At 55.3% G+C, this 21,770-nt stretch overlaps 2 protein-coding genes across 3 annotated transcripts in view; one reads left to right on the top strand and one right to left on the bottom strand.

Annotated features, from left to right (window-relative positions):
* The window catches only part of RBBP5 (RB binding protein 5, histone lysine methyltransferase complex subunit), a 40,104-nt gene extending 34,684 nt beyond the window's left edge, over positions 1-5,420 (top strand). Inside the window, exon 14 of the mRNA XM_063356890.1 lies at positions 3,530-5,420. Coding sequence (XP_063212960.1) covers positions 3,530-3,537 — 8 coding nt within the window. The 3' untranslated portion in view covers positions 3,538-5,420. The remainder of the gene's footprint in view (positions 1-3,529) is intronic.
* Positions 1-21,259, bottom strand: part of CNTN2 (contactin 2) — a 33,954-nt gene extending 12,695 nt beyond the window's left edge. For both annotated transcript variants that reach the window (XR_010073843.1, XM_063356887.1), the window contains exons 1-9: positions 20,960-21,259; positions 8,554-8,674; positions 3,323-3,467; positions 2,868-3,043; positions 2,456-2,551; positions 2,064-2,273; positions 1,386-1,485; positions 955-1,130; positions 116-252 (exon numbers count right to left, since the gene is read on the bottom strand). Coding sequence is in view for 1 of the 2 variants with exons in the window: in XM_063356887.1 (XP_063212957.1) it covers positions 116-252; positions 955-1,130; positions 1,386-1,485; positions 2,064-2,273; positions 2,456-2,551; positions 2,868-3,043; positions 3,323-3,467; positions 8,554-8,608 (1,095 nt within the window). In the remaining variant the exon portion in view is untranslated. The remainder of the gene's footprint in view (positions 1-115; positions 253-954; positions 1,131-1,385; positions 1,486-2,063; positions 2,274-2,455; positions 2,552-2,867; positions 3,044-3,322; positions 3,468-8,553; positions 8,675-20,959) is intronic.
* Between the last annotated feature and the right edge of the window lie 511 nt (positions 21,260-21,770).

The raw sequence follows: 21,770 nt of genomic DNA, 5'->3' as shown, positions 1-21,770 counted from the left end.
ATGCATTTGCAGCAAGGCAGGAGAGGGTCAAAGTCTGGAGTAGCATGTTTGGTACTGCAGGTTGTGGTGTGCACTGGCTGGGCTGCTCTCGCTGCCAGACCTGCGCCGGCGGTACCTGGGAGGTCAGCGGTTGCCCGTCCCGAAGCCATCGGACGGCGGGCCTGGGTTTGCCGGCGGCCGCACAGCTCCATCGCAGGTCGGACCCGATATCGGCTTCCGTGTCTGTGATCACCTTTAGCCACTCCGGCTGAGCTGCAAAGGAGCAAGAGAGGTGGCAGAGCCAAGAAGATCAGATGAGAGGTTTGTTGTGCCAGGCAAGCAGAAGGATGCGCATTGTGTCATCTCTGCTGGCAGATTTATTTATCAGAGCGTGTTTCACCATAGTAACAGCCTTTGCCTTTTGTGCAGCGATGCAAGGCTGAGTCCGCTATGGGTCTGGCTGCAGCTGTGCATGCGGACTGCACAACGTTATGGCAGAGTCCAGATCTGAGGAAGAACATTAAGGTTTCTCTTCTGAAGAGTGAATGCAGTCATTCCTGAACTTCAGGGAAGACTGGATTCAGACTCAGAGAACCAGATTAAGTTTTGTAACTCGACTAGATCTGATTAATAGCTCCAAGCATTAACCCTTGTGGAAGTGCCCCAGGCTTGGAGAGGATCTTGGTTGAGAGCCAAGTTTGATTTTTACCACTGTGCTTCCTTCCCTGGTTACCTCATTTTTGCTAGTATTACTTTAGGGCAAATGAGGAAGTCTCTCTACTTGCCGTAGCTTAAATGTATCCACTGAGGAAAGGTATCAGTGATCTCTGCATGTCTTTGTTAGGGCTTTGCAATAGGTTTAATTGGGGCTGATAGGAGGCAGGATCAGAGGTGGTGGTTTCATTCCCAAAGGCTCAGTCCATTGCCTGGGGCATCTTGGTGTGCTCTGGGAAGGCATGTGTTTAAATGTGTTACCTTGAATGATGATGCGGCCCTGGTAGGTGTCTCTCCCTTTGATGTTTTCAGCCTCACACTCATAAGTCCCTTCATCCTCAAAGCCAACATCCTGGATCTGCAAGAGGGGCTCGCTGCCGATCCACTTGGAGGACTGCGAGCCGTCCAGCTTCCTCCACTTGATTCGAGGAACGGGGCTATATAAAAGTAAATCTGGTGAAGGCCAGCTCTCGGGTACCCCATGCTGCGTTACAACGTAGTGTAACACCCAGGTCCCATCCCAGCTGGGCCTTTGCCAGCAGGACAGATGGCTTTAGCCAGTTCTTCCCTCCTCCTGTTCCCCCTCCGTCTCTGGCCTACAGTAGACCCGTTGAAGAGCGGGGTTGTGAAGGCTGCAGGTTCTGCAGTGCCCTCCCTGTCCCGAGCCCGAGCGGCACGGACGCTGCACTCACTTTCCAAAGGCAAAACACTCCAAAGTCACCATCTGCCCAGCCAGAGCGTAGGTGTCTGCAGGAAACCTGGCTTTTATGCTGGGTGCGTACTGCCTGGCATCTGTTAAAAGGAAAGCACGGTTGAGGAGTTCCGGGTGACCTTAAAATGGCACACGTGAGGTCTTAAAGGACAGAGGTACCCGCAAGGTTACACTGCTTCTCAAAACCTTCATGTGTTTGGATAATTTACAGGCGGCAGAGACTGAGTTTCATTTTCCTCTTAAAACAGCTCTTACTAAAGTCTCTAAAAACCTTTTTACAACATCTCAGGCCTATTTCTCCTTAATTCACTGCCTGCTGAAGTCCCTTCACCCTGCTCAAGAAGTATCTTTAGCTGCACCTCTGCAAGGTCACCAGAGGCCGAGGAGAGTCGTTTCAGGGATATATGAGCCTGCACCGGCTGCACCTTCTGCCATTTCTCTTTTACAAACAAACAGAGAAACGCCATGGATGGGGTCTGTAGCTGCACAAGCAGCAAAGCCTGGGCTGCTTCCCTCAGATTCCAGCCAATTAATATTTTTGTAAGCTCTTAATCTCTCCTGAGAGCCTGCTGGGGTCCTGGGGAGCCCGAGTGCTTTGCGGTGGCTTGTTAATTTTGCATTTTGCCCAGTCCCCTTATGATAATCCAAGAGCACTGACCCTCTGCAGTGAGGCTGAGCCGGGAGAACTTGCTGAACACGCTCTTGGTGATGAAGTCGATGTGGCTGGTGGCAAAGCATGAATAGTTCCCCAGGTCGGAAGCCTCTGTCTTAGCAATGTAAAGGTTTCCCGTGGTCTGAGAGACGAAACGCCTTCCATCGGCTGGGATGAAATTGGGAAATTCATTCAGGAGCCATCGATAGGATAAACCTGTGGGGAAAAGAAAAAAGGAACAAACTGCACAAGTTGCCTGTGACCTCCCAGGTGGGACTCAACCCAGCCGTCCCCTTTCGAGACCAGCCTACACTGAAATTGGTCCTTGGATGGTACTTTTTTTCTCCACGTGTTAAGTCCTGTCTCTGTTTTGTTGCTTTACAGAGTCTGTACGTTACCTGGGTAGTGGGGAGGAGGGCTGCAGGCGAACATCACTCCCCAGCCTTCTGTAATCTTCACGGGGTCTCGCTCTTCTGCAGAGAATTCCTGCAAAACTAAACATGCAAAGTGAAACCTGTCTGTGGATGAAAAAAATAGCTGGAGGAATTACTGTATTTTATCTCCCCCTCCACAGGCTGGTCTTTTTAGTGGTTGCACAGAGGGAGATCCAAAAATATTACTGAATTTCTCTGTAGTGCATCAAATTGCTACTGCACCTCCACGTTAATGGAAAGTGCCAGGGGATTTCTCCAAGTGTACCATGCGCGGGAGAGCTTCTCTCCAACCTTTATTAATGTGAGCAGAGGGGGCTCAGTTTACCCCCAGGGTAACTGTGGCTGCGTTTCATTTACCTTGTGGAGACAAACTTACAGCCAAAGCGGAGGGAGGCTTCTCTGCTGACCACCGTGCCCCTGGAATTAGATGCCACACATTGGTAGGAGCCGGCATCCTTGGCTTTCACTGGGTTGCTTATCACTAGGTCACCTGCAACCAGCCTGTAACGGGAATCTGGCTCCATCTTTATCTCTGTGCCATTCATCTTCCACCTGCCAAGAAGAAGTGTAAAGAGCAAGAGGGGTAAATACTCACTGCAGCACTCGTGGTGCCTCGTAGGAGGCTGAGCTTGTTTGTTTTTCCAGCTCTGGTTTGTTGGGATTTGGATTTATATCTGGTCTGTGACCTGGGAAGGATGCACATCACGTGTAGATGAGGAGGCTGATTCCCATGTTAGTGATTTTCTTTACATAAAAGTGGAGAAGGGAAAGCAAAATTCTTGATGGTTGTGTCCTAGTCGTGGTACAGAGAGAGAGAGCAGGCGAGCTCACCTGTAGGTCGCAGGAGGACTGGCTCTTGCTCGGCAGGAAAGCGTGACTTTCTCTTCTGCTGAGCCTTCAGGGAAGAGGGTGTGCACAGGCTGCTCTTCAAACACGGGTCCGTAGTTCCTTGTGCTACTCTGCGCTTGGCACCAAACTGCAGGAGAGGGAAAACCTGCTCAGCTCAATTTAGTTTTTTCTAAAGATTCTCATTTTTAGTTTTGTAGGGTGTCCCTGGCAGCGTGAGAACTGCATCTAGAATAAAAGAAGGAGCAACGTGAAAATCACAACCCATCTGTCACCACAGCCCAGCCCCAGCCATGGCTTGGGACATTTAGTGTGTGTTTCCTGCTGAGCATCTCACACCGTCTCTGCCATGCCAGGGGGACCAGACATGCTTAAAGACGTCCAGGCGAAGGAGTACTGACACACGCCTCTTGGAAAACCACGTACAGACAAGACTGGAGCTGGGAACCCCTGGATGCCCTCCTTGTCCCTGGCAGTGAAGACACGCTGGTTCTTCCTCTCTCTGTACAAACTTTGGCTGGTCGGTTCCTCCTGAGTCCTCTCCAGGACAAGGGAGGAGAGAGGAGAACCTGGATCGTCGCGGTGAGTTCTCAGCTCAGCCACCGCCTCCCTGCACACGCCTGGCAGATCCCCTCCATCCCTGCGTCTGCATCATCATCAACTTGACGACTCGAACCTGCCGTTTGCTGGTGTGCAAACCGATGCTGCCGGTATCGTTCTGCTTTTGAACTAATGGGATGAGCTTGAAGCTTCCTCTGTAGTGTTCAGACACGGGTTTGATTCTGATCTTGCTGTTGTGAGCGTGGCTCGGGCATAGGCACAAGAGGAACATAAGAACGTGCCTGCCTTCTCCGACACTGTGCCCAGGCCACCCTTTGGCGTGGTGACGATGTTTCACTGGAAGGTGCCAGTGACCTGGCACTGTTCTCAGTGACTCCGTGTCTCAGATAAATGGCAAATGCTAGCAGACCCGCTGCCACACAGGCTTTATGGAAATGGCAGTGCAAATAAGTAAGAACAAAGCAGAAGCTGCCTGGAAATCACCTCACTGCAGAAGCGGCTGGTGGGATAGCGATCGCCAGCAAGTCTGTTCTCTCCCTGGCACCCTGAGAGACGCCTGGCCCTTTGCAGGGATGGAGCCACCTCAAGGCAGTGTGTTCCCGGCGCAGTCCCCCTCTGCCTCCACAGTGATAAGCTCCGAGATGCTTAGCTAGCCCCGGGATCCTTCCATGCTTTGTAATTGAATTAATAACTGTCTTAAAACTGCCATGCCAACCAGCAATCTGTTTCCTTCCCTACAGTACACAGCATGGTCACTAGTTAAATTAAGTGACTCCAGTAAGTGTGATGTTTTATGCAAGAGTAACTTCCAGCAGGGAACGGCCAGCTCAGCTCTCCTGGGCTCGGGGGAAGCAGCTCTTTACCTGTAACTCCTGGGGTTCGTCTCATGTTCCGGCTGCTCTTGCATGCGGAGATGAGGGTGAGACGGGATGAGGGGCTGCGCTAATTGGCTCGGTGGGTTCAGAGCAGCTGTCGGCTGCTCCTTGTGTCCGAGCAGCAGCCAATTACCCAGCCCTCGGCACCGGCAGCGGGGACGTGCTGCTGCGAGGGAGCCGCGTGCAGGCAGGAGCCTGGTGGTCCCCGGTGTCACACAGGGGAGAGGGACTCTAATACTCTTCCTAATACTTTGGAATAAGAGAAAAGCAGCGTTTTGAGGGTTGTATTCTCTCCAAATCAGTGCAGGTGCCATTTTCCTTCTGAAATAGTTATATTCACAAAGGAGAAGCTTGTGTAAGCTGGAAGTCGTCTTGCGGTTGGGTCAGCAATGGCTGTGCTGAGCGAGTCGCAGCTGGAAATAACTCTGCTGGCCAGCAGGGAAAATAATCATGAGTTAATGGAGAATTAATAAGAAAGTAGCGTATGAATTGTGTTCTGATAGATGGTAGTGAATGGATTAAGATGTAACAGCTTTACATTTTGAGATTAATAGGTAGCGTATGGTAAATAATTTCTATTTATTTAACAAATCAAATATATTTTATTAACACTCACATGCATGCTTTCTCTCATGGGGTGCTCTTTCCCAATCAAGCCAAATTATGCTAATCATCCCTTCTGATTCCACCCAGAGTCTGCACCCCGTTGCTGTCCGCTGCTGTCGCTTTTTCTCTGCCAAGGTTACGGACTACAACTGTCAGACATTGATTTTCTCAAATGTAATCAATGCCAGTTCGGATGAATTTTTATCTGCACTTCCAAGGTGTCTGGTGGGTGTTGGGGGTGAAACGCCTGGATCTCACTCATTAAGCAAAACAACTGTGAGATTAAAGTAATAATTAAACAGTTACAAGTTCAGGGCATGGGTAGAACTAAGGATTGAGAGCAAAGCAGAGCGGTAAATCCCTGAGACTGATTGTCTGGGCTACTTCTGTCATGCCCGGACTCTAATTTTTAGTGTTACCAAAACAGGTGCCTTCCGTGGGGTCTTTCATTCGGGTAGTGCGGAGAAAACGAGCACAAAAGAAAGGTCTTCAAGCCAAATATCCACAAAGCGGCGTGATGGGCTCAGAATGGGGCATGCCCTATGCAGCCCTACTTTCTGTGTTAAAATCCAGCTCGGAGAGCAGAAGTGATGGTAAATACGCTGCTACGCCTCTCTAGAACAACATTCATTATTAGGAAAAATAAATGTTAGCGCCAATAGCTGAAAATGGAACATCTGAAAATTAAGATTTGGAAAAAGCTGCAGAAACGCTTGTACATTCCCCACAGTGCCCCAAGAGTGACTTGTGCTGTTATTTGGGAGAAAAATACCATATCGTGAAATACACCACCAAGGACACAGGGGTCTCCGTGCTTAGAAAAAAATCCCAAACTTTATACCAGGTATTGCTGGAATAGACAAAGCTCAAACCTTATCTCTTTGCCACTGCAGCGAGCAGGGGCGTGACTGCCTCGTGCGGCGGCGCTGGCCTATTTCTGGCAGGGCAGTTTTGTATTATTATTAGTATTTGGAATGTGCTGAAAGTCAGACCTGAAAAGCCCAGGTGTCCAGGAGGCTGAACGCTTGCCCTTTGTGCTGAGCTCCGCACTAGCTTCGGAGACCAGGAAATGATAAATGTCTCAGTTGAATGTTTTCCAAGATGTATTCTGGTTTCTGAGGACATCAGCAGCAATCCTTTTATTGGGCACGGGCAGCATAGCCATAGCTCCGCAGCACTGGCCACAGCCCGAAGCCTTGGCGCATGAGGGAGCTGGGCAATTAATTGGTTTTATAGGAAATCTGAACACACACACACACACACACACACACACACACACGTGCACAAAATCAAAGCGGTTATTTTTAAAGAGCAGCTCTCTGAGGAACAGAGGGTTATTTTTAATGAGAAGCTTTCTGAGGAACAAAGGGACAGCGCTTTGGCTAGCACTAGATTTCAAGATTTTCGATGGCTTTTACTGAATGAAGAAAGGCCAGAGAGATTTTTAGACTTTCCTGACAGCCCTGTTTGTTAGAGAGTTGTCTCTCTGCACTTCATAAGCTTTAAACCTTTACGTATCCCTGGGATGTCATCCTTTCAGTGGTACAGTGGAGGGAAGGGTGACGTTGCCATCCCAGCTTCCCAGGGCTGGAGACCTGGAGGCTTTAGGTCTTCACCACCTTTGGAGTGTTTCCTTGAGCCCCATCGATAGCTGCCATTATTTTGTCCCTGGTCCCCCACTCAGGTTGCCGGTGAGGATTTCTCAGCTGGCTCCTGAGATCCATTCCATCATCAGCCAAAGGTCAAGAGAAAATAACCCCCCCAGGCTTTACAGTGAAGCATATTTTTTTGCGGGCTCAGCCTTGACGGGGAGCAAGTCGCACGAACTCAGCTGGTTAATGGGAGAGCCCAACTCCATCTCGCTGCCTCTACCAGATTTGGGTCAGACCAATTTCCAAACAGGCTAATTGCCTCCCAATCTAGGGCAGGCACCCCTCCCTCTGCCTCCTCGGGGATCCAGAGAACATTAAAAGGTAATTAGATATTTATAAGGACAGGCGAGCAGTCTCTGCCTGGGATGATGAATTAGCTTGAAGACATTATCTAATTCTCAGTTGTCTGAAATGAAATGTCTCCCTCCTGAAAAGGGGACCTTCAGAGTGCAGCCTGAGACTCCCTGAGCTCCAGAAACGGTCCCCCGATGGATGGGGGAATCTTTGCAGGCAGGGTATGGCCAAAAACGCATCCCTAGAAAAACTGGCAGGCGAAGTGGCTTCGCTGGGAGCGAGTCCTGCTGGCAGGAGGAAATTCCTCCATGTGTCGAGGCCAGAAGGAGCCTGGGCAGCACGGGCTGCAGAGGGCACTGCTCCTGCCAAGGCTTTGCCCGAGGAGCTGCATCTCCTGCATTTCACCTACATTTGAGTTTAGGAACGGGGAGACCTGTGTGTCAGCCATTCCTGTCCTCTTTCCTGCGTGGTACAAACAGAGGCTGGACGTAGCACAGAGGCATCCCCTGGTTCTCCCCATGTCCCACCTGGGAGAATCGGGCTGCGGCATCGCTGCAGCCGCACAAGCCCAGTGCGGAGCAGGGAGGGACCCGTCCCGGGCAGCAACACAGCACGTACATGGCATGCCCCAGGCAACGTCTGTGTCCAGTTCTGGGCTCCCCGGGTCAAGAAGGACAGGGAACTGCTAGAGAGGGAACAGAGAAGGGCTGCCAAGATGCTGAGGGGACTGGAACATCTCTCTAATGAAGAAAGGCTGAGGGATTTGGGTCTCTTCAGTCTGGAAAAAAGATGAATGAGGGGGGACCTTATCAACGCTTATAAATACTTCAAGGGGGGGTGTCAGGAGGATGGGGCCAGGCTCTTCTCAGTGGTGCCCAGGGACAGGACAAGGGGCAACGGGCACAAACCTGACCATGGGAAGTTCCATCTCAACATGAGGAGGAACTTCTTTACCCTGAGGGTGGCAGAGCCCTGGCACAGGCTGCCCAGAGAGGTGGGGGAGTCTCCGTCTCTGGAGACATCCCAACCCCGCCTGGACGCGTTCCTGTGCCACCTGCTCTGGGTGACCCTGCTCCGGCAGGGGGTTGGAGGGGATGATCTCCAGAGGGCCCTTCCACAGAACCCTACGATTCTGTGATTTTGTAATGTCCCGCTTGGCACCTCCGAACAGCCCCTCTCGGCTCCCCATGGAAACCTCCAGCCGGGAGAGGCGAGCGGCTGCTCTTACCCAGGGCGGTGAGGACAGGTAGGGATGTGCGGAGAAATCCAGCGGCGACTCCCATCCTGCACCTCCGGCCAGGTTACAGCCTCCGCGGCGGCGCCTCTGCGGGTGGTTGGGGACAGCAGCCCTGCGAGGGACAGAGAAAGGGGTCATCTGCCACGCTGCTGCGGCTCCGCGCGAGGGGCCTCCAGCTGCGCGTCCCTGCTGGCCACGGGCCCAGGGTGACAGTCATGTCCAGCTGCCTGGTGAGGAACACGCTGGGGTTTGAAGGAGCTCTTTTTCTCTCTGACATGACAGATCTGGTTGGGAAATTATTGTTCCTCCACCCTTACTATGCGCTGTTCTTTCTTCCTCCTCCAAAAATAATGCTTCCTTCGTACCATTTTTTATTAAAAAACGCAAAGCCAGAAGCACACAGGATATTGGTGGCAGGGAGGGAGAAGGAAGAAATAATTTGTTCTTGTTATTTTGTGGAAAAGGTGTCTTTAATTGAAACTCTTCAGGCAGGCGGTGACTGCTTCTGGGTGTCACGCCAGCCCCAAGTCTCCTGTTCCGGAGAGGTTGGGGGGAGCCCAGCTCGTCCCCACGCACTGCACCCCAGCTAAGATTAACGCCTTTGAATTGTTAATCAAGAGATAAGGGAGCACCGAGGCATTTCTTGATGCCGTGAGACGCGTTGATAGGTGGAGCGGTGATTTCCAGACCCCTCTGCAGACTCACCACTTCCGAGGTCTCTCCAAAATTAAAAAACTCCAAAAAAAACCCCCTGAGCTGTTTGTGCAGACCCCGGTCCCTGCGCTCTCCCGGCTGAACCCACCGTGGGACCAGCTTCAGAGCACGCACCCCTTTCCTTCTAACTCCAGGCTGGGGTGTTTTTTTCCCCCCCTCTTTGTTAACAAACGCTTTTGAATTAACGCATGGAGGAGCCCCACAGCCCGGCGGAGCCCCGTGTTCCCCGGTGCCCTCCCGAACGCCCACCCCGGTGAGCTGGGGCTGAAGGCGCTGCCAAGAGCCGGGCTGCGAGTGCTGCTTATCCCTCTGCTCCAGCTGGTGCCGCTTCCACTCCTCTCCCTGCCCATCTGTCCGCCCCAGCAGGCAGAGCTGCTCCTCCGAGCAGGGATTAGCTCGTTATCCCATGGGATGCGGCCCCCTGCGCCTGGCTGCTTTAAAAAAAAATATATCCCGTGCCCTGCTCATTAATAGCAGCCCTTGAAACGCACCTGAGCAAACAGCGATAGTCCCGTGTTTGCTCCTCGTCCTGCCTGCGGGGACCCTGGCGGGGTGGGAAGAGCCACCTGCCCTCTTTGTGTCCTCACCCCAAAGAGGAGATTTTGCTGAAACACTTGAAAGGGAGGAGAAACACGCACACACCCCCCCGCCATCCCAAATCCTCCTCGGTTTTTATCTTGCGGGGGCCAGAGGGCTGGATCCCAGCCTCCCTGCCGGGCCAGCGCTGAGAGCAGAGCCCAGCCCGCCTGCCCTGCTGAAATACTTTTTATATGCCAGGCCCCTAAATAAGGCTGGTGCTTAATTGCGCTGCGTGGCCGGGGAAGGAGGGACCCCTGCCATGAAGAACCGGCGGGAGAGGACGGAGCGGTGCCACAGCCAGGCCATTCGGGGACAAAGCGGGGAAGGGCGTGAGACGCATCGGCATGAAAACTGCTCCACGCAGTTTGTCCCAGCATCCCCAAAGCGAGTCAGTCACATGAAATCACTTGATGTCAACGAGAATCATGCCCCAAATGGTGTCCTGAACCCACGGCCTTTCAGCTAACACTGCCTCATTGTTCCCTGCCTTCCCCCTCTGCCTGCTTCCCCCTCCTGTGGCTGGTGCTCACGTCGTAAGCACTTTGGGACAAGGACCAGCTTTTTGCTGGGTCTGTTTTGCAGGCAGTGCTGCGATGTGGGCTCACAGGCAACGCCAGCGCTGCACTAATTAAGAAGTTGACTTTTCCAACTCTCTGCAGTTTGGTTTCTTCACCGGCGTGTTGCAATGCCCGGGGTTTGGGACAGGCAGTGAGCACCGACGCTGTTCCTACACCCAGCGGCAGCAAATTAAAGCGAGAGAGTCTTGCTCCATTGCTGCCAGCCCCGTTTTCGGAGGCTCCATCCTCTGCCTGCAGCTTTGCTCCCTTCTGCTCGTTTTTCCTCTCGCTTTTAAAACAAATAGGAAAGAGTGTGGGAAAGTTGGATTTTTTGTTATTTTTTAATAAGGAGAGGGCAGCGTGAGGAGGTCGGGGAAGGCGGCGTTGGCCTCCAGCTCCTCCGGGCTGCTCCTGCCCCTCTGCTGCCTCTCTGGTTTATCAGCACTTCACACTTTCTGCTGTACGAAAGGGGATACTGCAGCCGAGCCCCCCCCCCAGGCTGCTTTCGCCTGCACAGGCGGCGGTGCCAAGGGCTGGTGAGGAGGGAGAGGAGGGTGGGCTGCGATGCCCTTCTGCGGGAATACTTCTGACGGCATCCCCCTTCGGCTTCCTTCCCCGTGGCCGAGCAAAGCTGGTATCTTGTAAAAATTAAGCTGGTTTGAATTATTTAATTAGTTATTGATTCATTATTTATGATGTAAACTAGAGCTTTGATCCCCAGTTCTGCTGCCAGCTCTGGCTCTGCAGCTTCCCTCTTTCTACCCCGACCTCCACATCTGCTCTGATCCTTAATGTTCACATCATTTTCTCTTCTCTTTTCCTTGTGTCCGTCCCTTCCATTGCTCCAAACCCCCCCCCCCCCCCCCCAGACGTGTATTTGCTCCTGAAGCGCCCGGGGTCCTTTCCAAGGAGGAGGTGTGCGGTGCCGCGGTGCCACGGCCTGCGCTGGGGCACGGGGAGATGCTGCTGGTTTGTTCTTTTAAATCCAGCCTCAGCCCAACCCCTGCTTTCATTCCTTTGTAAAAAATTCGGAATGTGATGACGAGGGAGAGCTCCAGGTACAACCCACAGCAAACGAACACGTGAGAGAGTAACGGAGCAATTTCTACAAGTGCTGATGCTGTATTTGTTCGCAATTAGAGACTGGATGAAATAATCCTCTCGGATACTGTTTTGCGTGTTCCTGATTGTCTTATCGCCTAAGTGCCACGATCGAATGGTGCCCGAGGGCCTGACGCCACGGGATTGCATCCGGGGCTGCGCTGGGACCACGGGGGCATCTTAGAGCCGCGACCCCGAGCCGTGGGTCCTGCGTCTGACTCTGAACTTCTCCAAAGTGGGGATGTGCACTTTGCATCTGATAGTTAGGCCTGCTCGCCATCCTTAATTAGAAGAGAGCCCACAGGGACCTGTTCTTTCCCCTCTTCAGAGGGTATTTTGACAGTCACTCGAGAGCCTTCTGTTGTACTGAAAGGGGATCTGTCATCCCTGCTAATGGATGCTGTCATTAATACTTCCAGTGGCAAGGGAGGCATGGGCACACTTGAAAACACGCGCATTAGCCCTTTCCTCGGGAGCCCCTGGGAGCTCCATTATCGCAGAGGCAGAGTTAAGGAGCTACAGAGAGAGTTTGAGTCCTCTTGAGCCTCTGCGGGGGGAGACGCTGCCTGGTCCAGCGCCCGCGGCCCCGGTTCTGGCTGTGGAGCAGCGTCGCCTGGAGGAGGGAACTCCGGCAGGAGTCCGGGCATGGGGAGAGAGGGGCAGAAATGGCTTTCGGGAGGAGACGGGCTTTAACAAGAGCCGACATGGCCATCACGGGCAAAGTGCAACATACCGCCAGGATAAATGAGCGTAATTCAATCTCCTGTACTTAGGGTGGTGAGACGAGCATTTGGGTGTTAAGTGGGGCAGCTCCTTCTGCTGCAGCGTTCCCCGGGGGAGGATTGCTCCCCAGGGTGGGTGACGCAGGAATCTGTCCTGTGCTGCGAGTGTCCCTTTCATTAGGGATCGTCGCTAAGGCTGGAAAGGGCACGCTTTTGATCGTTGCTGGATTTTGGCTTGCAAAACCTCCTCAAGGTTAGGTACATTTTGTCCATCTCCAGAACAGCATGTTTCAATGAGTTGCAAATGGTTTTCTTGTAATGTATCTGTCCTCTTGTAAAACTGCCTGTGCTGGGGAGGGGTTGATTTAGATGCAAACTCTGGATTCAGTCTTTCCCCAGCTTTTTTGGGTTCAGATCTGTTGGTCCGGCTGCTGACGCAGAAATCCTGAGCCACCCAAAACCCAGTGAAGTCCCCCAGGTCCAAATGAGGACCACAGGAACCCTCGGAGGGGTTCAGAGCCCTGCGGTGGGGCTCAGCCCTCCCTAGGCTCACCAGTCGCCCCATAAAGGACACCAAACCTGTCTGCAGGCACTGGGGGGACGCTGCTCCTGATGGAGAGGAGTGCTGCGGGCACTGCTTTCTGGCTTTGTCCCCGGCTGTGGCAGAGCCATGTCCCAAAAACACTTCTAGCAGTAGCTGGGGGGGGGTCCTGGGTGCCCCCTCTCCTGCCCGGGTGGGTTTGGGTCGCTCTTGGCATGTTAGAAAAGTCCCAAAGGCTCTGCCTTTGGAGAAGATCTCGGGGCAGGTCTTGCAAGCTGGGGGAGAGGAGCAGCTCTCCCTGGGGAGGCTCCTGGCCATCAGCGACACCCCGCTGTCCCTGTCCCACCCTGTCACCCTCGCCCAGGACAGAGCCCACAGGGTGGCTGCTGTCACCGCTGCGGGGTGGGATTCACCTGCAATGGGCGCATTCACCTCCCCTGGGCACGATGTTCCCGACGTCGCCCCGAGGAGCCGGGCAGGGGGCAGAGGGAGGGAATAGAGCGCGGACCTGGCGGAGGAGAGCTCTCCCCCCGGCTGTGCTTGCCCAGGAGGAGCCGAGGCTGGTGCAGGATGCTCGGAGCCCCTGGCCCGGGGCTGCGGGAGCAGATGGTGCTCACAGCCCGGCCTCCTTCCCTGCTGAGCCGCCGCGACGCCCCCCGCAGCCGGGGCTGGAGCCTGGCTCTGCCGTCTGGATGCATTTGTTATTGCCCGGTGGGCTGAGGCGTTGGCACCGGGGACACGCACGCACACTCTGCACCACGCTGCGGTGCCCAGCACGGCACGTCCTGCCGCGGGAAGGCTTTGCTGGGGGAGCTCATGCCCAGGTGGGGGGTTAAAGCCGGTGTGTCCCATCCGCCCATCCGTCCGTCTGTCTGTCTGTCTGTCTGCCCTCGCTGCTTTTGCACCTGGGGAAGGCTGGCAGCCTGCAGGGGAGATGCGGTGCCATGGCTGTGATGTTCAACAGCCCAGCTCGGGGACAAGGGAGATGGTCCATGGCAGAAGGTTTGAGTGCCAGGGTGGGAGCAGAGCCGCCGAGCAGGGGGCTCTCACAGGCCAGGGTGACCCACAGCCCCCAGAGCCGCTGCCCTTGCCCTGTGTCCCAGGTGTGAGCAATTGCAGCCAGCCCTCGTTAGTGTAATTGCTGGCAGGGCTGGGCTCTGCTCTCCCAGCTCAGTGCAGAGACCGGAGTGTGACGGAGAGAGGTAAGGGGGGAAAGAGGAGAGAAAAAGGTTTAATTTTGCGGGTATTCAGCACCCAGAGGAGGAGGATGGGGAGCCGTGGTGTGGAAGGACCCTGTTGGGAGGGGATGGGTGCGGGTTTTCCCTCTTAATGTGGCTGGGAAGGGTGACCTGGGTTCCCTTGGGGCTGGTGTCACTGGGGTGACTGGGAGCTGGCGCTGTGGGTTTGCTCTGGGTCTCTGTGTGGTCTGTAGCCCTGACTGGTTTGTGTTGCAACGTTGGTGACTGCTGCCAGTTTGGGGTGTCCTGCCTCAGCTGTGCGTGGTCTTAACCCCCAGCATGGCCTCTGTGTCCCTGTCCCTTCCCTAGCGAGAGCCTCCAGCGTCCTGCCTGCCTCTGGGAGCTGTTGGCTGAAATAGATTGTATTTTTAGAAATGAAGTCAAGCAGCAAAATCTCAGTCTCTACAAACCTGTCTTGCTTCTGCTGGAAGAAAAGTGAAGTGTGTTTGCTGGGGCACCCCCGAAACTCAGGGGTGGGGTCGTATTTGGGGTGGGGGTTGGTTTGGTTTGGGTCTGGCTCTGGTCCTGTCGCTTCTAGTGGAACCGCCTGGGTGCCGCGGTCCTGCCTTGCGTGGCAGGGATGCTGCGGGGCCTCCTGGCAGAGCCCTGCCAACCGATTTACATCTGGAGCAATTCTGAATCACCATATCCATGGAAACTAATGTGCCGCTCCCTTTGACACGGAGCATCCGGAGGGATGCCGTGTTCCCTCTCTCCCCCCGGTCCCACAGACCTTGTAGGGCCGAGGTGCGTGCATGGGCGCTAATTAATTGTTTTGGAGACTGTGGGATTTGGGGTGGGAAATGGGTGAGGGGTGGTGGCTGAGCCCCCCCGTGTCTGCGCGCTCTGCGGGGGTGCATCGGCTGGATGGGCACATCTCGGCGCGTGGGGTACCCGCGCCTGGGCTTGTGTGTGCGGGCAGGGGGGTAACACGGCCCCGGGGAATGGTCAGTGGTGACCCCAGCTCTGTATTTAATACTCCTCGGTGCGCAGAGGCTGTGTGCTGCCTGCCCCGGGGGGAGGAAAGGCTCTGGGCATCCCTTTCCCAGCCCCACTGGGGACGGGACGCGCTGGGACCGATGCTCTCGCCCTGTGCCAGCCCCTTGGCTGCGCTGCTGCATCTTATCAATCACTGATAACTTAATTGCAATGGAGCTGGTTTTGATAAGGATCGATATTTGATCAGTGGCTCCTGCGCGTTCCCCCCGAGGCGGGTGAAGGGAGGGGAGCAGCTCAGAGACGTGGTGGGGCGCAGTGAGAGTGGGCAGCATAGATTATCCAATATCCTGGAAAAGATGGGAGAAAAATCTCTGCAAGGGGAGGGAAGGCCCTGCCTGTGGGACACGGGAGGCTCTGCTTCAGTAAATGCATCACTGGTGTGGCTGGGGAGAGCCTGCGCTGCCGGGAGGGGACGGAGGCTGCAACGCTCGTGCCTTTTGCATCTATTTTTTTTTATGTTAGATGGACCCGTGTTTGAGGAAAGTGCTGGGAGAAGAGCTGTGCTTCTCCGAGTGGATTATGTGGTGTGTTTTGGGGGTGAATGTGTGGTCCTGATGCCCAAGAGCAACTCCTGCCTATGGCAGGGAGAGGGTTAGCATCACTTGGGGACAAAACAGGCCTGTTTAGTCCTCCTCATCCCGGCGCAGGGAGCAGGCAGGGCTCTGTGATGCGATCCCAGCAGGGCGGCTGCATTAAGGCACGGTCTTCAAGTATTCTCTGTTTTCTCTGTTGTCTTTTAAGTGCTTTTTCCTAATAATTGGCTGGTGCATTCATGTACGTCGCGGGTCACGGCACCTCATTGTAAGAGGGTCTCAGTGGGAGTTTTCCTTTGGTTCAGCCCCCAGCCAGCAAGTTCCTCCCCCCGAGACAGGCAAGCCCTGGTGCTTGTGCCCAGCTCAGCATCTCTTTGTGCAGGGGACAAAGCCAGGATTGGCGTTCACTGGGGAGACACGGGCTGGGGCGTGATGGGTTTGGGGGAGAAAAAGCCAGGATCTGTGTTCAGGGGACGGGTTTTGGCATTGGAGTCGCCGTAGGGGTAAAATCTAATTGTAATAAACCAGGTGATGTTATGAGTGGCCTTTATTGCTCTTCTATTGGGCAGTTTGAATTTTAGATCTGAGATTTGCAGTTAGTTTTTCTTTCTTTTTCTTTTTTTTTTTTTTCCCCCCCCTTCCTGAACCAGCCAGATCCCGTCTCTGGCTGCGATCACCTTAGTGCCTCAGGGTGCTGGAAATCCAGCCCGAGCTGTGTGATCCTCACCTCTCCTGCAATAAGCCCTTAGTAAATCCCCGGGATTTTGGAGCTGAAGCTCTCGGTGGGACCCGGAGGTGTCCCCGCAGCCGGACCAGGCTCGTGCCACCTCCAGGAGAGCCCTCGTGGTCCTCGGGCAGCGCTGCCGGGGCGGCTGCAGCATCTCGGCCCCGAGGAAACGCCGTGGGGACCAGCACGGTGTGTTAAAAAGCAAAGGAGACCAACAGAAACAGCCCAGGAGAGCCTCCCACACCAGTTGGGGACCCCGGGAGCTGGGGATGGAGGAAGCTTTGCTCGGGAGGGGATTTCCCCGCTGCCTCCAGGGCTGGGCACGAGCACCGTGTTCGACCCGGGCTGCCAGCATGCAGCTCCTAAGCTCTCCCTGAAGACTTGTATTTCGATCAATAGCCTGAGTCGATAGCAGCTGGAAGGATGCTCAAAGTCTTTGAAAACAAGGCCACAAGTGACTTCAGTTTAGCACACGGGCGTTTGAGAGATGATGTCTGCCTGAAAGCCTTGTTAATGCCCTGATTACACTTGCTAAAGTTCCAAATATCGGGATTGTCTTCTAGGCGGTCCCCTGCAGATTCACGGTATTGCAAACCGCTCTCTAAGCATAGCTGAGCACAGCCTCGCGCCGCTTTGCTGGTTGTGAACCTGGGGACGCTGAGGCGGGCTGGATGTCGGGCTGTCGTGCCGGCAGAAGGGACGGGAAGGGAGTCGAGGTCTGGCTGCGCCTGCTGCCATTGTCTCCCCAAAATAAAACCCCCCAAATAAAGCTTCACGCTGCAGGTTTTCCTCTCCTCTCGCAGCGCGGCACCACGCACTGAGCGCGCGCAGCTCGGCCGTGGGGAGCTCTGCCTAAACCCCGGGACATCCACAGCGCTGCCAGCCGCGCAAACCCACCCACTCTCTGCTATTAGTGCTGCCGTGGCGTCAGCAGCAGAAACTCTTTGATGTGGCACCGGTATAAATAGCTCCCTACCTGCGATGGAGCCTGGCTCCATCCCCTCCCCTCTGCTGCCTGGGGAATCGCTTGGCAGGAGCCTGGGAGAGGCTGCAGGGAGGAAAAACAAGCGCGGAACTGGGGAAACCTTCTGGCTAACGCTGCTCCGGGAAGGTGGTGTGTTATATGGGGAAGCCCTACCGTGTCCCAGCCCGTCACCCCAGCACTGGCTGCCGTGGGGGTGTCACTGGGTACAGTCACACTGGCAGCGAGGGCGAGAGCCGTCCCGGTGTGGTGGGGGTCCGTGCGTGGCACCGGCCATCTCCCCCAGCCCCACAGAGCTCCTGGCACCGCTGATGCTTGTGCTGGCCATGCTGGGGGTGATGGGCACCGGGGTGTCAGGGGGACGCGGTACCCCAGGCGGAAGGGACCTTGGTGAAGCAGTGCTAAAATCCTCTCCCTCCTAGGAGAAGGTTAGGGCATCCGCTCTAATGGTGTCATATTTATTTTGCTCCTTGGAAGGCGTCATCCCCGTGTCCGACCTTCTCGCCTGTCTTTGTTAAAGTGGTTTTTAGCATTCGGTCTCCAAATAGTGCCAGGCTGCTCTCTTCTTTATAAAAACAAGCAAGAACCAGCACAAAGCATGCATCCCTCTTCCTTCCTCCAGCATAGGCTCCCTGTTTTATGGCGTTCTGGTGCAGGGCTGACAGCTCTACAGGCTGTACGATAAATAATACATGTAATAATTTAGGACCTAGGCTGCTGGTGGGGGCTGGGTTCAGTATTTCACAACCGGCCGTGGGCGGGATACCTCTCCTGCTCCCTGAGGTCTCGGGACATCTCCCTCGCGGCGGTGTTAAACATCTCGCCAGTAAGATCACGGACCCCACAACTGCCTTGTAGCAACGGGACCGAGACTGTTTGTCGTGGAGAAGAAAACATTTTGGGTTCAAGGAAGCAGGTTTTGTATAGCTCTCAAGCTGACTTTTTTTCCCTGTCTGCTGAGACCTATTCCTTCTCTACAGCTCCGCAAGCACCCAAAGACATCTGGTGTCAGAAAAAGACAGAAAGTGTCTAGAAAGAGCCTGATACAGCCGATCACAGCAGATTTTAATAATGTTTCTTCCCTTCTATCTATGTTTTTTGACACTTAAAGGAATCTCTGAGGAAGCTTCCCTTATCTGTTTCTGTGTGCCTGCGCTTTAACAGCATTTTTTGAAAGCCCCTGGTCAATTCTGGGGTTTCCTGCGTGATGTATTTGTTTATCCGGCAGCGCTGCAAGCTAACCTGTTGCAAAGGGGATGTTTGCAGCGACGTGCTCCCTTTGCTGCAGAGCCCTGGGCTTCCAAGATGGACCATCGGCCCATCCCAAAACCTTCCTGGGCACCCGTGGTTCCTCATCCCTGGAAAGCCGGGCTGACAGTGCGTGGCACTGATTTAGGAAGGGGAGAGACGTGCCTCCAGCTGCGCAGGATAACGACAGGCTGTAGTTAACTGTATTAAGCCAGTCCCCATGAGACAGAGCAAAACCCATCGCTGTTTTGAGCAGAAGAGCTGGCCAGAGCGGGCGAGCCCGGTGCTGGGAGCTAGCCTGTGGCCACCGAGCCCGGGGCTCCCCGGCTCCTGCAGCTCTGCTGAGCAGGGAGCCCCGTGCGGCTCAGCTGGGGAGCTGTCGGGAGGCTCCCTCGGGATGGGATGTGTTCCAGGTGACTGCGTGGGTTTGCTTCGTGCCCAGCAACCTCGAGGAAAGCTCTCCAGGATCGGGGTGGTGGCGCAGCCATTGCAAATGGAGAAGGTGCTGGGGGAGCCCTGGGGGTTTGCGAGCGTCGCTGAAGGGAGGAGGCACTGAGAGACACGGGGAGGTGTCTGCCCCTCATGGGATCGGTGACTTTTCATGGATAATTTGGACATGCACAAAGCATGCAGGGTGGCTGGGCAGCCGGGCCATGCTTTAATGCCCGTGAGCTCAGTCTCCACGTGGACTCCCAGCTCCGTTGGGCCAGACCCTCCACGCGTGTAGGCGCATCTGGTGCCTGTGTGGGAACTACCTCCCTGACGGCATGGTTGAGTTTTCTGCCTTCTATGATTTGCTTGTGGTAAATCTGCAGAGAAAATAATAGCACAGGCCATTAAATTCTCTGCAGATGTATTTTGAGTGACAAAAGTCGTGGTTGCTCTGTTCGGTAGTAATTGATCGGGTGATGGAGAAGAGCATTAGCATCCCTTTGTCTCCGACTACTCTAATCATGCTCCAGGGAGAGCGTGCAGCTGGGCTTGACGTGACCCTCGTTTTCTCTTTTCTTTAGTCTTGGGTCATTCTAATCTACCCCTGGAAAGTACAGTTATTTCTAGAAAGTTTGGAACCCGCCGCTTTCCGGTATTAGCAAAGCAAGTGGATTTTGGGGTTGGAGCTGTTGCTGTCGGGTGCGCTTGGTACCAAATATACAGCCTTGAGAGGTTCATGCGTGGAGGCAAACCCGCTCCTAAATCCCGCGCAAGAGCCTGTGCTTCAGCTTTGTACCCTGAGAACTTGTTGTGGACAAGCCTGGAGGTGGCTGGGAAGGAGCAAGAGCCGTTCTGGCGTCTGGCTGGAGTCCTGGGCCGGGGGGTGCTGCTGGGGAGGGCTGGGGTCGCTCCCAGCTCTCGGATGTAGAGGCTGCAGCCTCCCATCCTCAAAGCAACCAGTGTTTCCTTAGAGAGATGACAATCTCTTATGAATGCTCTCCAGTCCAGCCAGAAAAATAACGCTGAGGCTGGTGGGGGTGGTGCAAGCCTGGGCGGGGGGTCGGGGGGTCAGCCTGGGTGAGAGGCGAAGGCAGGGGGGAGCTTGGGAAGTTTAATACAGGGGGATTGGAGCCCCCCAAAACACAGCCCAGCCTGCCCTGCCGCCGGCTGCTTCTCCATCCCAGCATCCGTCCCGCTGCGAGTGGGAAGGAGTGAGGGGGTGCCTTGCGGGGGGCAAGTTCTTGTCCACGACTTTGCACTGAGCCCCTCCAGCTCCCCACTGCTTCCCCGACAGGCTGCAAAGCCCCCACCAGCCTCAGACACAGAAATACCCCCGTGTGCCCAGAGCAGCCCCGTCTCCCACCCCTGCTCTGCCCTCGGTGGGGGCGTGGGGGGGTATAAGGACTTGGGACACCGCGGTCTTCCTCATCCTCCCTCCCTGGAGAGGAAACCCACGTCTCTTGGGCTGCTCCGGGCTCCGCCAGCCCGCGCTGGAGATGCTGAAGTAGTTTTGTGCAGCAAGAGCCGTGGGAGCCCCCCCTCTACCCCTCCCAGGCACCGCGTTCAAGATGCCCGACCCTGCCAGCGGGCTCTCAAAGTGCCCCCAGCCAGAATGCACCAGGAAAAGCACGACAGTAATAATTAATAGTAACAATAATAGAAAAATATTCTCAGACTTATTCCGTAAGAGACGTTTCTGCTGACAGCCGTGTCGACCTCGGCCGCTCACCCCTGCCACAAGTGACACAGCCATAACCCCCCCTCTTCCTCCCACCCCCGGCCCCTCTCCAGCGCAGGCAGAGCCCGCATCGCCCGCAAAGCCATCGCCCGCCGAGAAAAGCCCAAACCGACGCCTGCTCCCGCCTTCCCCGTCCCCGCCGGAGGCGAGCGGGATCTGGCAGGTTCCCTCTCGCCGGAGCAAAGCCGAGCGCGCCTGCAAGTTGTCTCTGATGGGGAATGGTGCCCTGAAACCCGGAGCCTCCGTCCTCCCTCTGGGCTGGGGGAAGGATGGAGAAGGCGCTTACCTTGTGCGGGGCGGGTGCGTGCGCCGGGGGCTCGGCTGCGAGGCAGCGCTTGGCTGGTGCCTGCCCGAGTGTGGATGTGTGTGCCCAAAGCCACTGCAGCATCTCTGCATTAGGATGTGCTCCTCCCTCTCCTCCTCCTTGCGTGCGCGCTCCCTCGCTCGCTGCCAACCGCCACGCCGGTCCCTGGAGAGGGTATTTTTTTTCTTCTGCCTTTACCTCACTTGCCACAGTCCAAGGACCAGTCAGGGAGGCAGAGCGACTTGCAGCATCATGCATAATTCATGCCCTTCCTCAGCCTCCCTGGCTGCTGCTCCCACCAGTCCCCAGCAGAAACCCCTCGCCTGCGCCGATCGCCGCCGGCTCCCCCCGTCCCTGGGGCTGGAGCAGGTGTGAGCCCGGGGCGGGGGGGACCCGAGGGGGGTCCGAGCCCATGTCTGTGGGGTGGAAGCAGGAAAGGGATTAGCCCTTAGGGGGTGTCTCGGTAGGGACACCCACCTCCGTGCAGTGTGTGCGTGTTTCTGTATATATGTGCACCCCCGTGCCTAAATATATGTCTATCTGTGTCTGTACACACATAACCAGGCTTGTGTGTGTGCTGGGGAGATTGCTTTACAGCAGGATTTTTGGGAAGCTCCATCGCGCTGAGCGCGGCTGCCGTAGGTGGTACCCGACTGCGCTGCGCCGGGGAGGACGGGGTTTCCTCGCAGCAGGGGTAGCGGAGCGGGACCAAGAGCATGGCTCTGGATGCTGCCGGGGGGACGCGGCGGGGTGGCAGCTGGGGTCAGCTTTGGCTTTTTTGGGTGTGCAGAGC

The sequence above is a fragment of the Chroicocephalus ridibundus genome, chromosome 20, assembly GCF_963924245.1.
Source record: "Chroicocephalus ridibundus chromosome 20, bChrRid1.1, whole genome shotgun sequence".
Taxonomy (NCBI): Eukaryota; Metazoa; Chordata; class Aves; order Charadriiformes; family Laridae; genus Chroicocephalus; species Chroicocephalus ridibundus.
Note: the sequence above shows the minus strand (reverse complement) of the source record. Positions and strands in the feature narration are given on the sequence as shown.